General features: G+C 41.0%; 1 protein-coding gene and 1 long non-coding RNA gene across 5 annotated transcripts; both read right to left on the bottom strand.

The window, feature by feature from the left end:
• Positions 1 to 1042: 1042 nt before the first annotated feature.
• Positions 1043 to 1740, bottom strand: LOC127143606 (uncharacterized). The gene is made up of 2 exons (XR_007815170.1): positions 1688 to 1740; positions 1043 to 1510 (listed from the first exon to the last, which is right to left on the bottom strand). It is a non-coding gene; the product is annotated as an uncharacterized LOC127143606 (long non-coding RNA).
• Positions 1741 to 3093: 1353 nt separating this feature from the next.
• On the bottom strand, positions 3094 to 17603 carry aspg (asparaginase homolog (S. cerevisiae)). 4 transcript variants are annotated; one of them, XM_018690244.2, is made up of 18 exons: positions 16731 to 17603; positions 15135 to 15261; positions 14221 to 14256; positions 11885 to 11996; positions 11531 to 11656; positions 11355 to 11438; positions 10343 to 10469; positions 10135 to 10247; positions 8906 to 9091; positions 8692 to 8805; positions 8419 to 8538; positions 8092 to 8187; positions 6963 to 7126; positions 5472 to 5558; positions 4833 to 4932; positions 4678 to 4743; positions 4464 to 4517; positions 3094 to 3550 (listed from the first exon to the last, which is right to left on the bottom strand). In XM_018690244.2, the coding sequence occupies exons 1-18, from the start codon at positions 16975 to 16977 to the stop codon at positions 3509 to 3511; spliced, it is 2001 nt and encodes a 666-aa protein (XP_018545760.1). In that variant the 5' UTR covers positions 16978 to 17603; the 3' UTR covers positions 3094 to 3508. The 4 variants fall into 4 exon arrangements, with proteins under 4 accessions (XP_018545760.1, XP_018545761.1, XP_018545763.1 ...); XM_018690245.2 differs by having other exon boundaries at positions 3094 to 3552; positions 4469 to 4517; positions 16731 to 17600; XM_018690247.2 differs by lacking the exon at positions 4464 to 4517 and having other exon boundaries at positions 16731 to 17600.
• Positions 17604 to 18087: the final 484 nt, after the last annotated feature.

The raw sequence follows: 18087 nt of genomic DNA, 5'->3' as shown, positions 1-18087 counted from the left end.
TGCTTCGACAGCTGAACAGAGGGGGGTAAATAATAAATATTCTAAGCATGAATAAATTATTTTTGATCCCACAAACACCTCGCAAACCACTCAACTCGTCACCACTCCCCCACCCCATCTCATTCACACACTCACGCGCGCGCATACTTTTTTGAGACGGGGTGGAGGCAGGGGTTTGTCAGCGGGCCGATAATTACAATCCATAATAAAGATGATTTACCACGTCCGTCACCCAGCACTCCAGAGGTCTGGGTTGGGTGTCCCCCCCCCCGGTCACTGATGAAAACTCAGAGGACGGGATCCTCCGGCCTCCTGGGACCGCGTGTGCTGCTACATCTGCTGCCCTCGCGCACGTACAGGGAAATCGCTCTGGGCATCTCATTAACGCTTCTCCTATGTCTTATCCCCTGCCTGTGAGACCTCTGCGGCTTCTACCCGGTGCACGGACAGGCTTTGTGAGAAACGTTTAGCAAATATTGATAGTTCTTGGCGCATGGAGGAGATCAAAGAGGAGAGGGAGAAGGGGGCCGTCTGAAAAGGAGAAGGGGGAATAATCGGTGCACAGTGCTTTCATGAATGATTCATGCAACACAAAGTAGCCCCATTCCTTGGGAAAAAGGCATCTGGATTTTCTTGCCAGAGTTGTGTCAGATTCTGAGTCCTCAGGTCAGGATTTCCCATCAAACTAGTCCCAAAAACAAAGGATCTGATTGCAAACTTGTGTGTTTAGAATTTAATTAAAGCATTTGAAGTTTAACTGAGACATCTTAACGGTTTACTCAATGTAACAGAGATCAAAAGTCCAGGAAACTTGTCTAACATCAAGTTAAAAACAGAAATAGGAGACCCATGTCTGATTAATTAAATACATTTACCAGAAAATAGTCATCCCTCTTCTCTGGTTTGGATGTAAAATGAAGCAGATCCAGCAAATTAAAAAAAAAAAAAAATACCTTAACAGCAAATTTCAGTACTTTGGACAGCAACCATGTCCGCAGACTCGAGGTCCATCAGCCCACACAGACTCAACAGAGACAAATGATTCTTTATTGACTTGTTTTAATCAGTACCTCTGAATAGTAGCAACAGTAAAACAGGGAAAAAAAGATGATGTTACTGCATCAGCAGGGCTGTTAAAAATTTGCGTCTGTGCCAGCAGGCTGAAATTACTGAAGCCTGATGATTTTTACAGCCCCCACAATTCCTGGACTGCAGTTGTCATTGTAACACAAGGGGGCACAATGAGAGAGGAAGACAGAGAGGGACATAAAGGAAGCAGAAAGGCAGAGGAAATCACAGAGTTGCTCTAAAATCACCAAAAGTCAGGTCTTCTGAGATGTTTTTACAGGTCCATTCAAATGCAGCATTTTCCAAAGGCGGCAGCATTCATCTTACTGGTCAAGTGGTCCTAAACATTTCACAATTTTCTCTAAGAACTGTTGAACTGTTGAGAACCACTTAATCAGAGAGACTACACACTTCTTCAGGGTAAAGTCCGTCCTTTAAACTGCTGATTCAGTTAATGGAAGAAAAACAGTAGCTTGGTTTAGACTCTGAGATCATCTGTTGGTAATGAAACATATACACACATCACGACAACAGGTTTCAGACCCTATTTGCTACAGAATAAATCCACAAAAAAAACCAAGCAGAGGCTTCAGCCACAAAGCTGTGTCCCAGTGCTCACCTGGAGAAGGTGACTTCTTTCCTTGTGGTGGTGTTTCCTTGGTGTCATCTCTGCCCAGACTGAGAGACTGCAGTGTTAACAGCTCTTTATATAGTGTTTTAGGGCTAGGTTCATACAAGTCTCTCATTCAGGCAGGAATGAGGCCCTTGCTGGTTGGACCGGATGAGCTGGGTTCCACCAGCGAGGAGCACGACGGGGCAGCCGCCCTCAAGACATAGATAGCAAATACCAGCCACTGCAGCCAGAGAAGTCACATGGTCAGAAGGAATTTTATGCCTTCTTTGTCTTTGTCTACTTTTGTCTGATTTCTGGTTTTAACTCTGATTTATCTCAGTCAGATAATAGGAGCTCACACAGAATGGTGTTAGACAAGCTCCAGTTTAGGTCTGAAGTATTTCTCCTAAAGGCCTAGCACAGTAACAATGAATCCAATTATTATTCAGAACACATTTCTGTAGAGAACACAAAAGAACTCTGCACACTAACAGAAATGACCTCCAACAACTGGGTAGACGTGCACTAATTCATACAGAGAACCATGGCAAATCGGAAATTGCTCAAGAGTCTTTAGCCAGGAGCTGTACATGTACAGTTTCATGTGAGTTTCAGGGTTTGGTGCAACACAGCAGCAATCACAGGACACAGTGCTTTGAAACAAGAGATTTATTTCTGTTGCTTTTTCCATAGGAGAAACACACCTTTGAATCACTTTGACACACACCCATCTCACACTTCTTTTTAATACAGCAGTGAGACAATAACAGCACTGGAAACAACAGGATACGTTTCAAGTAATTAAGGTGTATTTGCAATTTAAAGTCACATGTAATTCCCTTACAGGTGATAAAATTAAAGTGTGAAAACACTTAACCTGGATTGGTTTTAAGAGTAAATTATATCAAACCAGAGTAACAGTTTTAACACAATTTACAACAAAGATAAGGAGAGCACAGTGAGTCATTTGTCTGTGGACACAAAGAATATAGAGGACAAAATACACGATTGAACACAGAAACTGTGACAGTTTCAAGTTTTTCATTTGGCTCACGGACTGAATTTCCCCTTTACATTTCAAAGTGAGATATGCAACCCTTCCAGCTCGACAATCAGCACAAGAAACAGGCTGGATGAGTCTGTAAGGTAAGTGCAGGTTTTTGTACTACCTGCTTGAACAGGAGGAAATGAAAATCTCTGCTTCAGGGGCAGAGGTATACTTTAGACCTGAAGTGGACAAGCGCAACAGTTGGGCAACATTCCAGATAGTAAAACAGACAACCTTATTTTCAGCAGTTTACTTTCCAGCATCTCACTATAAAAATAAGCATAAAAATAAAATCTGTGAATGTACCCTGTATGTCCATATATCATGTATATTGCTATAGAAAGAGACAATATGACTTAAAAGTTGTTACACTATCAGAGTTTAACAACTCTTTTGCTATAATGAAAGAAAAATGAATCATCATCCTTCAGTGTTCAAAGAGTAATGGGAGGTTTCAGCCCTCTCCATGTTAAAACAACTCAGGTGAAGTTCACCCATAATTCCCTGACTGGACATCACAATAACTGAGTCTGTTGTACATACATAGCAACAAAAGCCTATGACTGAAACATTCATCATTCCAAGTTACAGAATGTTGTGCTGTTTGTGGGTTTGGCAGGAAAAGTGATATCTGTAAACAATATGCAAAAAGAGGCTTTGTGTAGACGTTCAAAGTGAGAGTAACTCTGTGAAATTCAACTGGACGGTGTGTGGAGGACGGCTAGGGAGGAAGCGGACACAAACAGAGGACGATTCCTGTCAGCTGAGGGAGCGTCAGCTCACGCTCTTGATGGAGTGGCGGTGAACTCGATCACTCCGCTCTGCCACAGAGACAAAAGGGAGATGGGATTAATATAGAGCACTGGGGAGGTGGGAAGTGGGAGGCATTTCAGTGGTCTTCACTACCAGTGTGCACACACAAGCACAAATACACACACACACACACACACACACACATACACAACCTAGAGTAAAGCCAGCTGCACAGGTTTAGCATTTACAGGTATTTGCTTAGCTCAAATTCAAAAGATAGTGGTTGCTTCTCAAAACGAGGGCTGCAACTAACAATTACTTTCATTATAAATGAATCTATTGGTTGTTTTCTCAAGTAATCTTTTAATCTATGCAACATCAGTGAGTACTGACAATTGCCTGGCACAATTTCCTACAGCCCGGGGTGGTATTTTAAAACAGCTTGTTTTGTTTGCTCCACAGTCTAACCCCCAAAGATATTCAGTTTATGAAGCTATATAAACAAAAGAAAGCAGCAAATCCTCACATTTGAGAAGCTGGACCCTGAGAATGTTTGGCATTTGAGCAAGGACTGAGCAATTCTCAAAAGTGTACATTATATTTATAAAACTCACATGTCAATATGTACCTTGAAAGAGTTCTTGGTTGTGTGAATGAAACATGAACCTATTTTGAGTGCATTTTGCTGTGTGCTGTTTATGTTTTACGTGGAATATAGAATGGACAAGGTGACTCAGGGGTTCATGGGTCTACCCTGCTACTTGTGCAGTGCATGCTGGGATACACACAACTCACAAACAAACAACTGAGACCAGGATAAGCGGTTTATAAAATGAATGAAAGGATGGATCATAGGCACAAGGCGACAGTACACAAAGAAAAAGGCCAAAGCAGGCATGCCACAGAGGATCTCATGCTCACTATGGGAAATGCGCAAATTGGGACACACGCACACACACACATGCACTATATCTCATTTACCTCATCATCATCATCATCATATTCATCACACGTATTAAATTCACCAAATACTTTCTGAAATTAAACAAGACAAACATGTAATTTATTGGGAATTACAGACAGAGAATTATACCATTCTGAGTGTTAAACTAGCATGCATACTAAGTTGAAGCTGTTGTTTGGCACAAAAGAAATAGAGATATGTAAAATAGCTGGAGGGGAAAATAGTGGTTACCTTGGGGTTTTTACTCATGAGCTGGACTAAAAATGCCACAGTTTCCTTTTTGCCTACAGCCTGGGCCTGAGACGGGTGAAGAATGAATAAGAAGAAGTTTTACTTTATGAAGTTGAGAGTGTTATTAAGGTGGAGTATGTCTCCCCACAACCCACCACTTCAATTGCTGTCTGTCCGTCATAGCCTGGTCTATTCAGGTCTGCTCCGGCAAGGCTCCAGATCTCCAGACCCTCCAGGTCACCGCTGGCTGCCAGGCTTGCACAGGAAATGACAGAGTTATTACAGAGAAGGGCTCTGCTTCCTAAAATCAGTATTATTACTATTATTAACATAATCAAACAGACACTGGGTGAAAGACAGGTTGTGTAATACGACTCTTCTGAAACTGGGCCAGCACGGAGGGGGGGGGGGATCAATGATGTTGGACTTTATGACTCCCTGATGTTTGGGTTTTATTTTCAAAGTGACACAAGCTATACTTATCGTACCATACATGAGGCGTGTTTCTGAAACTGTTAATTCGATCATTCGATCAGCCTCGACAAAACCTGTTGAGTGTCTTGGGGAGATAAACAACAGGGGCCAGCCAGTGATGTGTACTTGCCGACGCTAGAGATGCAGAGCAGATCCAAAACTATGCTGCCAGGGAGCATTCCTACAGTTTGTGTAACAGTGGGACAACTGGTTGTACTTGTGTCAGCTATGTAGGATGGGTCACTGTGGATGGCTGAGTGCCTGAGAAATTTGTGACTGTATCTCTGCGATTGTTTTAAGATGTGCGTTTTGTGTTTCACCTGCACAGTTCTGTTCCTGCTTCCTCCAACTTGTCTCTGGAGAAGTGGGCACCAGTCTTTCTCAGAAGCTTCACAACTTCCTTGTGCCTAAGTTATTTAGGTAAGACATGCAATGAGGGGGTATAATTACTGCTGTATATTTAACTTATAAATAATATTAGCATATCACTCAGTTACAATCACCCAAAAAAAAAAAAAAAAAAAGTTAAAAGATCTGTTAAGTATAACTTGGATATAATGTGTTTTTCAAACATTTTAAATTTCATGCCATCAATTCTGAAGCTTTCAATTTTCGACTTTCATTGAAAGAGACAGTTTAGTAGTGGCTGTTGTTTGACAGGTCAGGACAAGTTCCTTATCGCCCACAATGAACCGCCCACGCAGGAGTCACCTGCGGTGACATTTGCAATGACAGGAATAAACAATAAAACTAAAACTAAAGGCCTAAACTTGTTCACCACTGAGCTGCTGAGTTTATAATTAAGAGCGGAGCCTGCCATAAGATAAAGTTACCCAAGAGGTCAATTTGATGCTTCATTGTTAAAAGGTATGTTGAGCTACAGCCAAAGAAACTATTAAAAGGACTTAGAAGACTTCCTGTAGAGGGTTAAGAAGTCAGTATCTCTCATCTATGAAACTGGGAGCAGGCTGGTAGGACTGGTTCAGAGAACACTCCCCACATTTGTTCCTTTAACACTCTTTCTCTCTGCTCTCTGCCACTCCTTATATGGGCATTAGATTGTCGTGCACTGAAATGTCGGTGATTCAAAGTGCGTCACACATACTGACATCCTGGTAGCAACTCAAAACTCCAGTTCTATTACTCAGTGTCATTTCTTTAAATACATTTAGGAAGGTTTAGGAAGGTTTAGTGTAGGAAGTGTAACGACAGGTGTTCGCGCTCCAGTGCATCCCTCTCCCATCACAAGGGAGACAAGTCCACACTTGCTGTGCCAACCGTTAAAATAGGACAACAGCCATTTGGCAAGACACTCACAACGTTTTCACCCTGAGGCTCAACATAGCACTACTGTATAACAGAAACATTAAATGTGGCTTTTCCCATTTAGAGCAAAGTCAATGAATGACACAAATTAAGAAATCATCTTCGGTAAAAATAAACACTGTCTAAATTGTTAGATGACAATTAGCCTAATTAGTTTATAATTATTGCCTGGCCCCTAAACTCCATTATGAGTTGCTCCCCTAGCTTCAACCCCCCTCTGACAGCCGCTGCTCCTTTCCTGTCATTTAAGCCGAGCCAGATTCCCTACCTTGCAGCTCATTTAATGAAGTCCTCTATAGCAGCTATTAACAACATGTTTTCAAGAAGCACTTAGATGACTATGAGGAACAACAATGGCTACTAATGACGAAAAGGGGGATTTTGAATGTTGTGTTTGCAGCTTTGTAAATGACATTATTATCATAATAGACAGACAAAAAACAAAACAGACCAACCCTTATTGTTTCAAATAAGTCGAGGTTTACCTGAAGCGTACAGCATTGCATAAGGGTGTATCCCCATAACGATCTTTAGCATAGACTGTGGCTCCATGACTTAGTAGATACTGCACCAGTTTTAGGTGGCCCTCGCAGGCGGCAATATGCAGGGGTGTGCGTCCATCATAGTCACCCAGACATAAGTTACTGCCCTGTGACAAAGGAGAACACGAGACCATCAGTGTATTTCACCTGGTGGGTAAAGGATAGGTCTGGTGATATTTTATATTATTTATTATTATTATTAACAAATCTGAAATGAAATGAAAAGACCAAAACAAACCATCAATTGACCCTACTAATAAATGTTATCTGTGAAGCTGAAGCCTGACATAGCTTTAGCTTCTGTGTCACAGACCTCCATTATTGTCTGAACACATATCGAGCCAAACCACTGCACTGGGTGCCATGTTCCCTCTTGAACACGGCCAACGTAGTTTACAACAAGACCATTCCACAGTATAGTGCCCAACTGTTGTTCAAATTACTGGAAATTAAACTATAAACTGACAACCAAACAACTGAGGAGTAGGTCCACAAAGTTCATTACAAGCAGGGAAAATGTATTTAATTGTGACTGTAGGTGTGAATAAGAATAAGAATGATAATAATAAGGTGTCAAGCCTTTAACTAAGTGCAAAGATACGAGGATAAACCTTTAAATTTGTCCTTCAAAACTGTGTAAGCAGTGACCAGATACCAGACAAGTCATAAAAATGTGTACATGTGAGTGCTGGGACAACGCTGGGCCTGCCTTACCAGTCCTGCCTCATGTTTTGTTTGGCTGTGTGCCTGTACATTTCCTACACCCCCCTAATACAGAGACAGTGACCCTGGAAATTTGTTAGTGAACCAAACATGATCAAGATAAGACTGGTCAAATGCTGCTCTACTTGCATAAAAGTTTAGCACTAAGCTGTGTTTTTGTCACAGCATGTTGAGCTTCAGAAGGCTGATACATCTGTTTTTGATGAGAATACAGAAAGATTGACAGGTTATAGGATATTTTCCCTGAAACAAACCATAATAATCCCATGGTGTGTGTATAAAAGGGTTATTACTGTCTTGACAATCAAAAACTGGACATGTGTGTGGAAGAGGCCATAGTGTTGCTTACCATATCTTTTAGGGCTTCTAAAGCTTCTATGTCTCCGATCTTAGCAGCAGCACACGCCAGTGGAGGAGTCAGAGCATCACGAATGGCTTCTAGCTCCTGGAGACAATAAAGACTTTAATAAAAACAACAACAACAAAATGCTACTTGTCTGAATATGAAATGACTGAACCTCAATTTTAAAATCACAACTAACTTTGCAGAAATGGTGGACTTCTATGTGAGTTGAGTGCTTTGGCAGCAGTTGAGGCTAAACTGACAAGAAGTGAACTGTGAAAATTTATAAATAGCGGTTTGGTAGTCGCAGTGTGTTGCTGCTGGTGCCCTCACCTCCTTGCAGCTGATGCTCAGAGACTTGGCGATGACCTGGATAAAACGGCTGTCGCTCAGACACAGCTTGGCTCCAGCTAGGTCGGCGCTCATTTCACCGCGTAGGTTCTGACTCATCAGCTAGACAGAGTCACATACACAAACACACCATGGCTTCACTTTTCTTTTCTTCTCTGTAAATATTCTGTCACTCTAAAAACTGTATTTTGTTTCAGCTCTACAGGGAAGACAGAGATCATAGAAGTGATGTCATCTACGCATGGAGACACCAACCTTTTTTTTGGCCTCAAGATCGAGCTCCTTCTTGGCCAACACATAGGACAGCTTTGACAGGGCGGCCTCTGGGGTCATGTCACCACCAGCTATCAGCCCTGCATCAATCAACACCTGAGGAGTCATGGGAATATGTCATCCGATTGTTTCCTTATTTCTAAACTGATTTGAGTCTCCTCTTGCTCATGTTTGACTAAAAGATGACATGAACTACCTTGCCAGTGGCGTAAGATGTAGACACAGTCCCCCTCAGACACTGGGTGCAGTTGATGATGATGACGCCAGAGTCAGTAGCCTTCTTCAGCTCCTCCAGCAGGTCTGGACGGTTATCGGGGGCATTACCACTGCCGTAGGTCTCAAGGACCACGCCCTCCATGGGCGGCTGCAGGAAAGCCCTCACCTGGACATGGATATGACCACAGTTTCAGATTATAAACACTCACAATTTATGGCTAACTGGACTGGCTGCTCATCTGTGTAGAATCAAATTGAGGAATTAGTATTCCATGTTATTTTTCCTGCAGCCCCTTTCACTCCAATGCATGCAACCATCCACTCTCCTAAAAGCCATCTGGTGCCGTCGACGCAACCAGTATCTGAGTCACTGGTTGGCTGGCACTGGGAGGCCCTATACCACATCATTAGCCATGGCATATGACTGGAATGGCAGATGACTGGAATGGCAGGAAGGAGAGCAATTAATCTGAAGGTGTTAGCAAGCATAAAGTCACTTGGCAAGACCACGGCAGTTACCGTAAAATGTGTGGAGAAGGTGACATTAAAAGTGCCAGGTTCAGTCAGTATTTTTTGATGCGATAAGCAGTTTGACAAGAAATGTTTGACGCAGATTACCAATGAAGCTCTCATACAGCCAGAGACAGTGGGCACACGAGAGTCTGGTGCCTAATCAAAACGGTGCCTCATAAAGGCAGTTAAAGGCTGTAAGGAAGTCTTGATAGCCGAGCTGGGCAGCAGGAGCAGATTGAGACAGTAAAGTCACTCTACCAGCAGCCTCTGCAGGGGGAGGTGCAGCTAAATGTTACAGTATATATGCCAGTCCTCCCTCTTTACAGGGTGATTGGTCATGGCCCATAACTCCCTCTCATCTTTCTCTAGGCTGAGCTTTGATGGCAGTTTACATGACTGGGAAAGTAATGGAAGACAGGTAATAGCACAATTAAATTAAAGTTAACTATATTTTATTGCAGTTTGACAAAACAACCTGAGTCTTTGAGCAATCTGTTATATTTGAGGAACACATCTGTAATTACTAAGAGAGAAAAACAGACACCTATTAATTATTCTGTTGGGTGTCACATCAACCAAGACCAAAGACAAGAGACCTCTACACATTTGGTGAATATGACAAAGACAGAATAAACGTCTGTGCTCCAGTCGAGTGGCGCCTGCATTACAGCAACTATATTTCCAATAGTAACTTACAGTAGCAGCAGTTATTCCCGGGAACAGCCTGAGCAGGCCTACGTTCCGGTTCAGCTCTGTGCTGACTTGAAACTTCGCTGTAGTGTTTGCCCTCCAAACGGTATCCCAGTTGACTGTGGGGAAAAGGGAGAAAACAGATCAAAAAACTATTTACAATCTACGGTTTATTTGCTACATGAAGACAGTATCCATTATGCCACTGGCATACTTGTAACATCCACTTCAGCAGTGGCTAGTGGAGCCAAGTTAGGAGAGGAGAACGCGTTGAAACTCCCAGCATCCACCTTGGTCACGCGATTCCCTCTGTAGAGTTTGTTGTAGAAATACAAGCACACCTGAACAGAGAAGAAGAAACATTTAATGACAACATTTGCTCTTCTACAATAACAAAATCCCTTTTACACAGCATAACTGTGTACATTCACTGATTCATTTTGTATTTGTGTTTCTCATGGTAATGCACAAACCAGAAGAAAATTTAATTTATAATAACATTTGTATTAAATTACAACTTAATACAATTTACACATTGCATGACTGACAAATGCGAAGGGAGAGGATGAATCTTTGCCTGTCCCTGACTCAGACCATAAATAAACAACAGAAACAGGTGATCTGTCAACTACATTGATCTAAGGATGACAATGTTTTATCAACACTCATTAAGAAATACCTGTCAATTAAAAAATATCAGTTTGTCTTAGCGTTCTCCTCTAATGCAGTAAAATACATTTTTACTGCACTTCAGTGACACACAGATAGACACTGATAACACTTTTCAGTGTTCTTCCTGTTCTGGTAATTGTTCTTCGGTATTGCGAAACACATCTCACTGTCGTTAGAAAGAATTCTCATCAGACAAGTCATTTAAGAGACCTTTTGTTACCTTTTGCATTCCAAAAGTGCTCACACCTCTTTGTAGATCATGTCAGCCTATTAATGAATATATATTTATATATATATATATATATCATGAGATTACGTTCATTATTTCATTTATGATTCTTTCATAATTTATTCATCAACTCCACAGAAAAAATATAGGAGATAATAGATTTAAAAAATAAAGCCAAAAGTAATCACATTTATTCTGTCTCTCTCACAAATACATCCGCTCATCTCTTAAATTTTCTTCTTTGGGGCAGCTAAATTAAGTATATCTTATTTAATAATTGAAAACCATGTGTGTGAGCATTTAGGTGCCATCTCTATTTCCTCACCTCAGGAATGACAAACTGTCCAGCGATCAGCAGTGCCCCCAGCAGGTTGCCTCTGCCATCATTCCTCATCTCATAGATAGGCACCTAAAGACAGAAAGTGTCCCATCTTTAGAATACGGCACAGTCTTAAAATGCTGCAGACACATTTTTGTTTGTTAGTCTCCAATAGCTCTTACCTGTGCACCTGTGAGAATGATTGGTTTTCCCAAGTGTTCACACATGAAGGACAAGGCAGAGGCTGTGTAAGCCATAGTGTCTGTGCCATGAAGGATCACAAAGCCATCATAGTTTTCATAGTTTTTCTGGAGTCAGACAAGAGGTTAAAAAAAAAAATTAATTTACAACAGCACTGTCACTAGTATTTCTCCTCCTCATTATATGCTCTATTTTATGAGCAGTTGTGACTATTGTAGGATCATGTGAAGCCTAGCTTTTAAAAGCATAAATTATATGGTGTTTGTTTAGCAATGGAACCAATAAAAAAAAAAAAAAAAAAAAACTAACAATGAAATAAATCCAGCAGCAAATACCTCAATGTCCTTTCCAATTCGACCCCAGTCATCTGTGGTCATATTAGATGAGTCCAGCAAAGGGCTGTACTCTAAGATTGTGTAGACTATCCTCTTATTGTTTTTACTCATCCTGGAAGATAGAGAAGTTTATTTATGACTTTCAGTAATTGCATTCAAAAAAGAAATCATCATATTTACAAACCTAAACACAGACAGAACAAACAGCCCATAATAAATTTGTGGTTTTAGTCATTGCAAGTGCAGTTGTTCACTTCAAAACACATAAAAGACTCATGGTTAAACAAATGATTATTATCTTCACAGTGACAAACGATCATTTGCTTTCACTGTGCTCATTTAACAAAGTTGGATCAAGTTCTGGTTAAATCTGAAAAGTGAGTTTAAAGAAGGGTAGGGGAATGCTAAAAACCAAGCTGACTTTATGAAGCGACACAAAGTCTATTTAGTCGGGCCTTCTGTCTAAGCAGCGGGGTGCCAAAACCTGTTTCAGAGACAGACATTTTTGGAAGCGTAACAGGGAGGGGCATGGCAGGGATACTGTTCGAGAGAGCAGCACTTTAAAATACTGAATTTTATTTCCACGGCAAAGTACTGATGTTCTGTGGGGCTTTTTATTTGTTTATTGTAAATTCAGGCAGGGCTGAGGGACATAAAACGGCCCATCTGATATTTTTGAAGGTTATTTGATGAGTCACTTCAGGTTAGGGAAAAACCCTGAGTTTCTTTTTCATTCCAATTACAAGGGAGGGAGCCTTACACATATGCATATTTATGTTGCCTCTAAATGGAGTTTAACTCAGGAGTCCCACAGCCCCACCTGCGACACGCCGTATAAAGCAGCATGACTGGCTCAACAGCCATGGAGAGATTTTCTTTTTAATCTCCCTTTTAAAGAAAAAGGGTAGGACACCCCCCACATTACCATAGGGCAGTCTCATAACTGAATGGAACAGCAGGGGGAAGAGCGGGCGAGCCCCAGTCCATCCAACCAGGGGTCCTCTAATTAGCCTTAAGTCCACGCTCGACCCTAGAACATATGTTGTTGATAATCTTGAAGCCAAAGTGCCACAAGAAAACACTATTCAAATCACCAGTCATTTGTCTATCTAGCAGTGTACCCGAAGGTATAGCAAAGCTAAACATTAGCATACTCATGTGAAGATGCCTCATAGCTTAAGGATAATGAGTGTGTGTGTACGTGTGTGTGTGTATATATGTGTGACTGGGGACTCAAGACATGGAAGAAGGTGGGTGGAGGTAGGGGGAAAACGACCTTGTGGCATTGCCTCCTAACATAGCATGAATAAAGCTCTTCAATAAATCAATAAACTAATTCCCTCTGCAGAAGTAAGTATTCAACATAGGCTAGGCAACTGCATACTATCATCAGTATGCCCATTAGACTTGCATATGAGACTAACTCAGTTGATAATTATACTGTATAAACTCAAGGATGAGCAAATATTAGGTCATGCTGAACCATAAAATTTAATAAAAACATGCTCACACAGTCATGCTAAAATAAATATTAATATTATGTTAGCAAAGGTTTGATATTAATCAAAATATACTGATTGCACCTAATAAAATAACAGTGAGTTCTTGTGTAATTGCTGAAGTTGTGGACATGGTGTGAGGCTGAGGACAGTCAGATTGAACAGTCCTTACAACAGATCTAAAACTGCTAACTCAATTACAACTTCTAGGTTATCGATAAACAGTTCACTAACATCTGCTTATCTTGAACAAACACCCTGCTGCTCAGCTGCCTTTAACAGCAGCAGTCAACATGAAGGGAAGTAGGGAAGTCTGTGAGCCGAGGTACGTCTCTGTCAGACCCCACCATTGCTAATGAAGACCCTATAGAGACTGCTGATCAGCTGGGAGCTCAGTCACAGGGGGCTCTACTTTCACTACTCCATGGCACATGCATCAGACAATAAGACTGTGTAAAATCCAACATGCAATAGAGCAGATTAACCTTGTGTTTACCAGCAGGCCAACAGCAGCTTTTCACCAACTAAACCTCCAAAAAACATTTAAATACCCTAGCTGAGCTAACCCCTGTTAGACTATATTAAATGAGCTGGCTTGTTGGTGACAGAGATGACATTATCAAGTGCAGAGTCAGACACACACAAATATTTGAGATGATACACATCTCTGAGCTCCTGTATCCTTCCTGGTTTTTTTTCCCTATTGCCAAAGGCCACGTCAGCATGCATTTCCCGTCAGGCAAGCACACCCTAACATTTGGTCTTAAGGGCAGTGGAGGCATCAAACCACTCTCAAGCACAGTGTAGGCACACGCAGTGCTACCAGTACTACAGCACCCGTGAGATAGATGGTCACAATGGGACGTTGGCTTCCTGTCAAAGCAACAAAAGCAGTTTAGAGTCATTAAAACCATTGCTATTCTTAGGAGTGGACAGTGAGTCACTTCCATTCACTCTCCACCTCTTCAGTTATGAAATGGATCTTCCACTGTATGATGACCAAAACACCAACCATACTCTTGAGTATAAACTAATATTCATGATGATAAGGAGCAGTACTCATCAATTCTAACATCACTTAGCCTATATCACCAACCTGAATTGCAAAAAACCCAGACAAGTACATCTATGATTTCATTTTTCTTTGCAATGGTCGGCACATACCTATATCAATATGATTAGACCTGTTAAGCTCCTCTCAAACACAGTATTAGCTGTCTAGGACAACAACATTAAAATACATGAATTGCAATTTTTTTCTCATTATGAAGACAGATAATCTTATAAGTCCTATGCAGAGTGTGCTAGGCCCTCTTAATTACTTGTTTTTCCTTACTTTATGTATGCAATAAAATAGGAATAAGAAAAATAAAGAATACACCACTGCATAATTGTAAAAATGTTTTGCATTTACAAGTGATAATTTTACTCCTTAGCATAGCCACCGACGCCTGTTGTCTCTGTGATTACTAGTGACCTTAGATGATGATGACCAGCTCCAGAGTATTTGAAACACTGCAGTGAAACAGTTAGTAAATTTTCATTCTTTGTTTAAAAAAAGAAGGGTTTTATTAAATATAAGGGGTTGTGTGCATCTATAAGAGCATATGTAATACAAAATTATGTGCTACGCATACAGTCAAAACATGATACCTTACACTCTACCGTACAAAAAGGAGAAAAGCATAATGTGAGTTATAGCAGTTCTTTAAAATACTGTCTACGCAGGGAGGGATTCTGGGTGCACTTACGGCAGGACCAGGGTGTTCTCAGATCCATAGTAGTTATACAGGCAGGTCTGCTGGGCATATGTCTCATCATGGAGGATGGGCAGCTTGCGCAGGCTCTGAACAAACGCATTGGCTTTTGGCGCCAGCACTGTGGGTTACAGAGACAGAAAAAAGTGGATTATTGTAGTAATTCATAGCTTGCTCACTGTGTGATTGCTGTTAATCAGTGATGACTTAGGAAAACAGCACAGAGAATTTACCATCATCACAACACCACCACAGATCAGTCTCATACTGAACCCTAGTGGTAAATGTAAGAAATGCCATATTACAGATGCTGAAAAATCCATTTAAGTTATCACATACACTTAACATACACTTAACATACACTGCGTTAATAGTTTTTCAGCTAATACTGAAATTTATGATAAAATAGAAGAACTGTTAGTACTGTGGGTACCACTGCTGCTGCAGAGGAGCAGTGGTTCTGTGCACTCTGAATGAAAGCCAGCAGAAATTCTTCACTACAGCTTAAATGAGAGACGACACGTGGCGGCTGACAGGCACATGAGCATAAGCCCTGAAGACATCAGGAGAGCTACCTCTGGAAATCATGACAGAAAGACTGAAAGACTTTGTTAAGTAAGAGTAAAGTGGATGTGGTCATGCAGTCTTTACCCTTGAACACATGTTACCATTATCATAAGGAGAATGGTCTAGACGTGCTCTATATGAAAAGTGCACTGAGGTAATGTCTGTTATCATATGGCACTACATAAAGAAAACTGCCTTGACTTGACTTGACAAAGCAAACATATATCCAAGATCCAAAGTATACTCAACTGTTTCAATAACTGGATAAAGCTAAGGTTTGGTCACATAATCTTACTCATTGAAGAGAGTGTCACCTCCAGGGCCTTTAATCATATTTAGAGAAACGCCTGCAATAACAAAAACATTTTGTCATATAGCACTTGGCAAAACAATGTTGCTCTATGAGGTCAGCTAGTAGGAGCAGGACCTTTGAATATTATTTTCCCTCACTACATGCTCCAGATGTTGCCCAATTCCTAGTGTAAACACCTAGTTATTCATTGAGAGGATCTGTGATGTTACTTCAAACTGCATCAAGAGGGACAGCTCCTACAACTGTGTCTACCTCAGAGATTCTCCCACTGTGATTGGTTGTCACCTGTGTGGGTGGTAGGTGTAGCTTATGATCACAATAGCCTAACTTTTTTTTTATTAATTATTATTATTAAATAAAGCTAACTGTGCTGGCTCTGGTCATCACTGAAATAATGGTCCTTACATTTACTCTCAGAAGAAGTGGAGGACAGTTTGCTCTTTAGCACACCATATAGCTTCTCCTTTAGTTCGCTAACTGTGGTAACATTGCTTCAGCTGTGTAGGTAAGCTGTTGGTAGGACTATTTTAAGATACACTCTCATGTTGTTGACACGCACGGGCTTACTCCAAGCCTCTTGCTCTCAGCAACATGCACCCAACCTGCTAAAGGCAAGCTATGTGCTGTGCTAGCTAACTGCCACATCGCAGCTGCCACAGAGCACAGGATAAACACATAACGGTCCATTGAGCTCAATTAGACGCAATTACCGTTATCGTGAAGCGTCATTCCTATGGTTCCTCCGGTGTTGATGACCAGGACTCGTGCCTCGGCAGCAGGTGGTGTCAACGTTTCAAGAGACTCCACTGAGTTACAGCTCGATAACTTTCTCCTCCGACACGGATACACCTGAGCAGCACGTGTAGTAAACACATCGTTCGGCTCTATCAGGTCTAGCTTCGGTTGTGACAATGCCCGGGCAAGGGATGTCATGTTGTTGAAGCTGGTGTCCGCCATGATGACTTACAAGTTAGCCGGTGCTACCCCTTTAAAAGCGTCTGCTCAAAGTGTTCAAATCCCGCTGGGTCTTCGAGTGCTGTCAGCGGCCTGAGGCAAGGGACGGTTTCCCCTTCTTTATGTACAGAAAAGCAGCTTCCATGGTAATCATGTGGTGCAGCAAACTGAGGGCGGAACCATCGTTTAATTATATTTCAATGTAACCAACGGCGCTTGGCTCTTTCCCGGTTCTCCGTAGTTTTGCCCTTGAAAGACTGATGGACAGTATCCACTCTGACGTCAGTGATGTGGGCGTGTCCTCAAATGCAACAAACTTCATTCAGACCATTACAGCACTTGAATGTATTCTGGTACCACAGTGAAAAGCTCTACTACACTGAATGTGGTTCAGTGTAAACCCAAAACGGCAAAGTAGATTTTAAAAGATTCGTTTTGAAAAATATTCTGTAAGGATAATAATAACCACACAAAAATAATTTTGTATACAACAGCTTTGTGGAGGGGATATGTATTATTACTCTGAAAGATTGTGGCCTGGGACATTTATGTTTTTGCATCTCTTAACTCTTTTTATTGCATACACGACTGGATAAGAGCATTATTTGCATTTTGGAGTTTGTACCCACAGAGAATATTTACACCTGTGCTCTCAATTTGAACACACACAAAAATTTACAAGAATGAATGATTTTTTTGATTGAAATTTGATTTTTTTTTTTTTTTTTAAAGAATTCAAGTAAACTAAACTTTGATTGATCCAATATTGTGTTAAAAATCTTATTCTGACACAAACTTGATAAAACACAGTACACAGGGAAATTTGTGAATCAAGAAAAAACTGTTTAAGTAGCTCTTTGTTTGGTAAGTCAACATGACATGTAAAACCTAACAGCACACGGATTTCACTGTCTGCATATCAAAATGTCTGCCACTGAAGTGACTCTACCTTCTTCTGCCAGAGTGCATTCCATGGATCTGAAAATGTATAATTGGAGAGTAATGATTGGTTATATGATTACCAATGCTAATCTGACACATATCTGATATGACCAATGACTCAGTAATTATCTTTCTTGAATTATGTTTTTGGCATGAAGTAGCTACAGTGTG

This window comes from Lates calcarifer, linkage group LG19, assembly GCF_001640805.2.
Source record: "Lates calcarifer isolate ASB-BC8 linkage group LG19, TLL_Latcal_v3, whole genome shotgun sequence".
Taxonomy (NCBI): Eukaryota; Metazoa; Chordata; class Actinopteri; family Centropomidae; genus Lates; species Lates calcarifer.
This window is presented reverse-complemented; position numbering and strand designations above follow the sequence as displayed.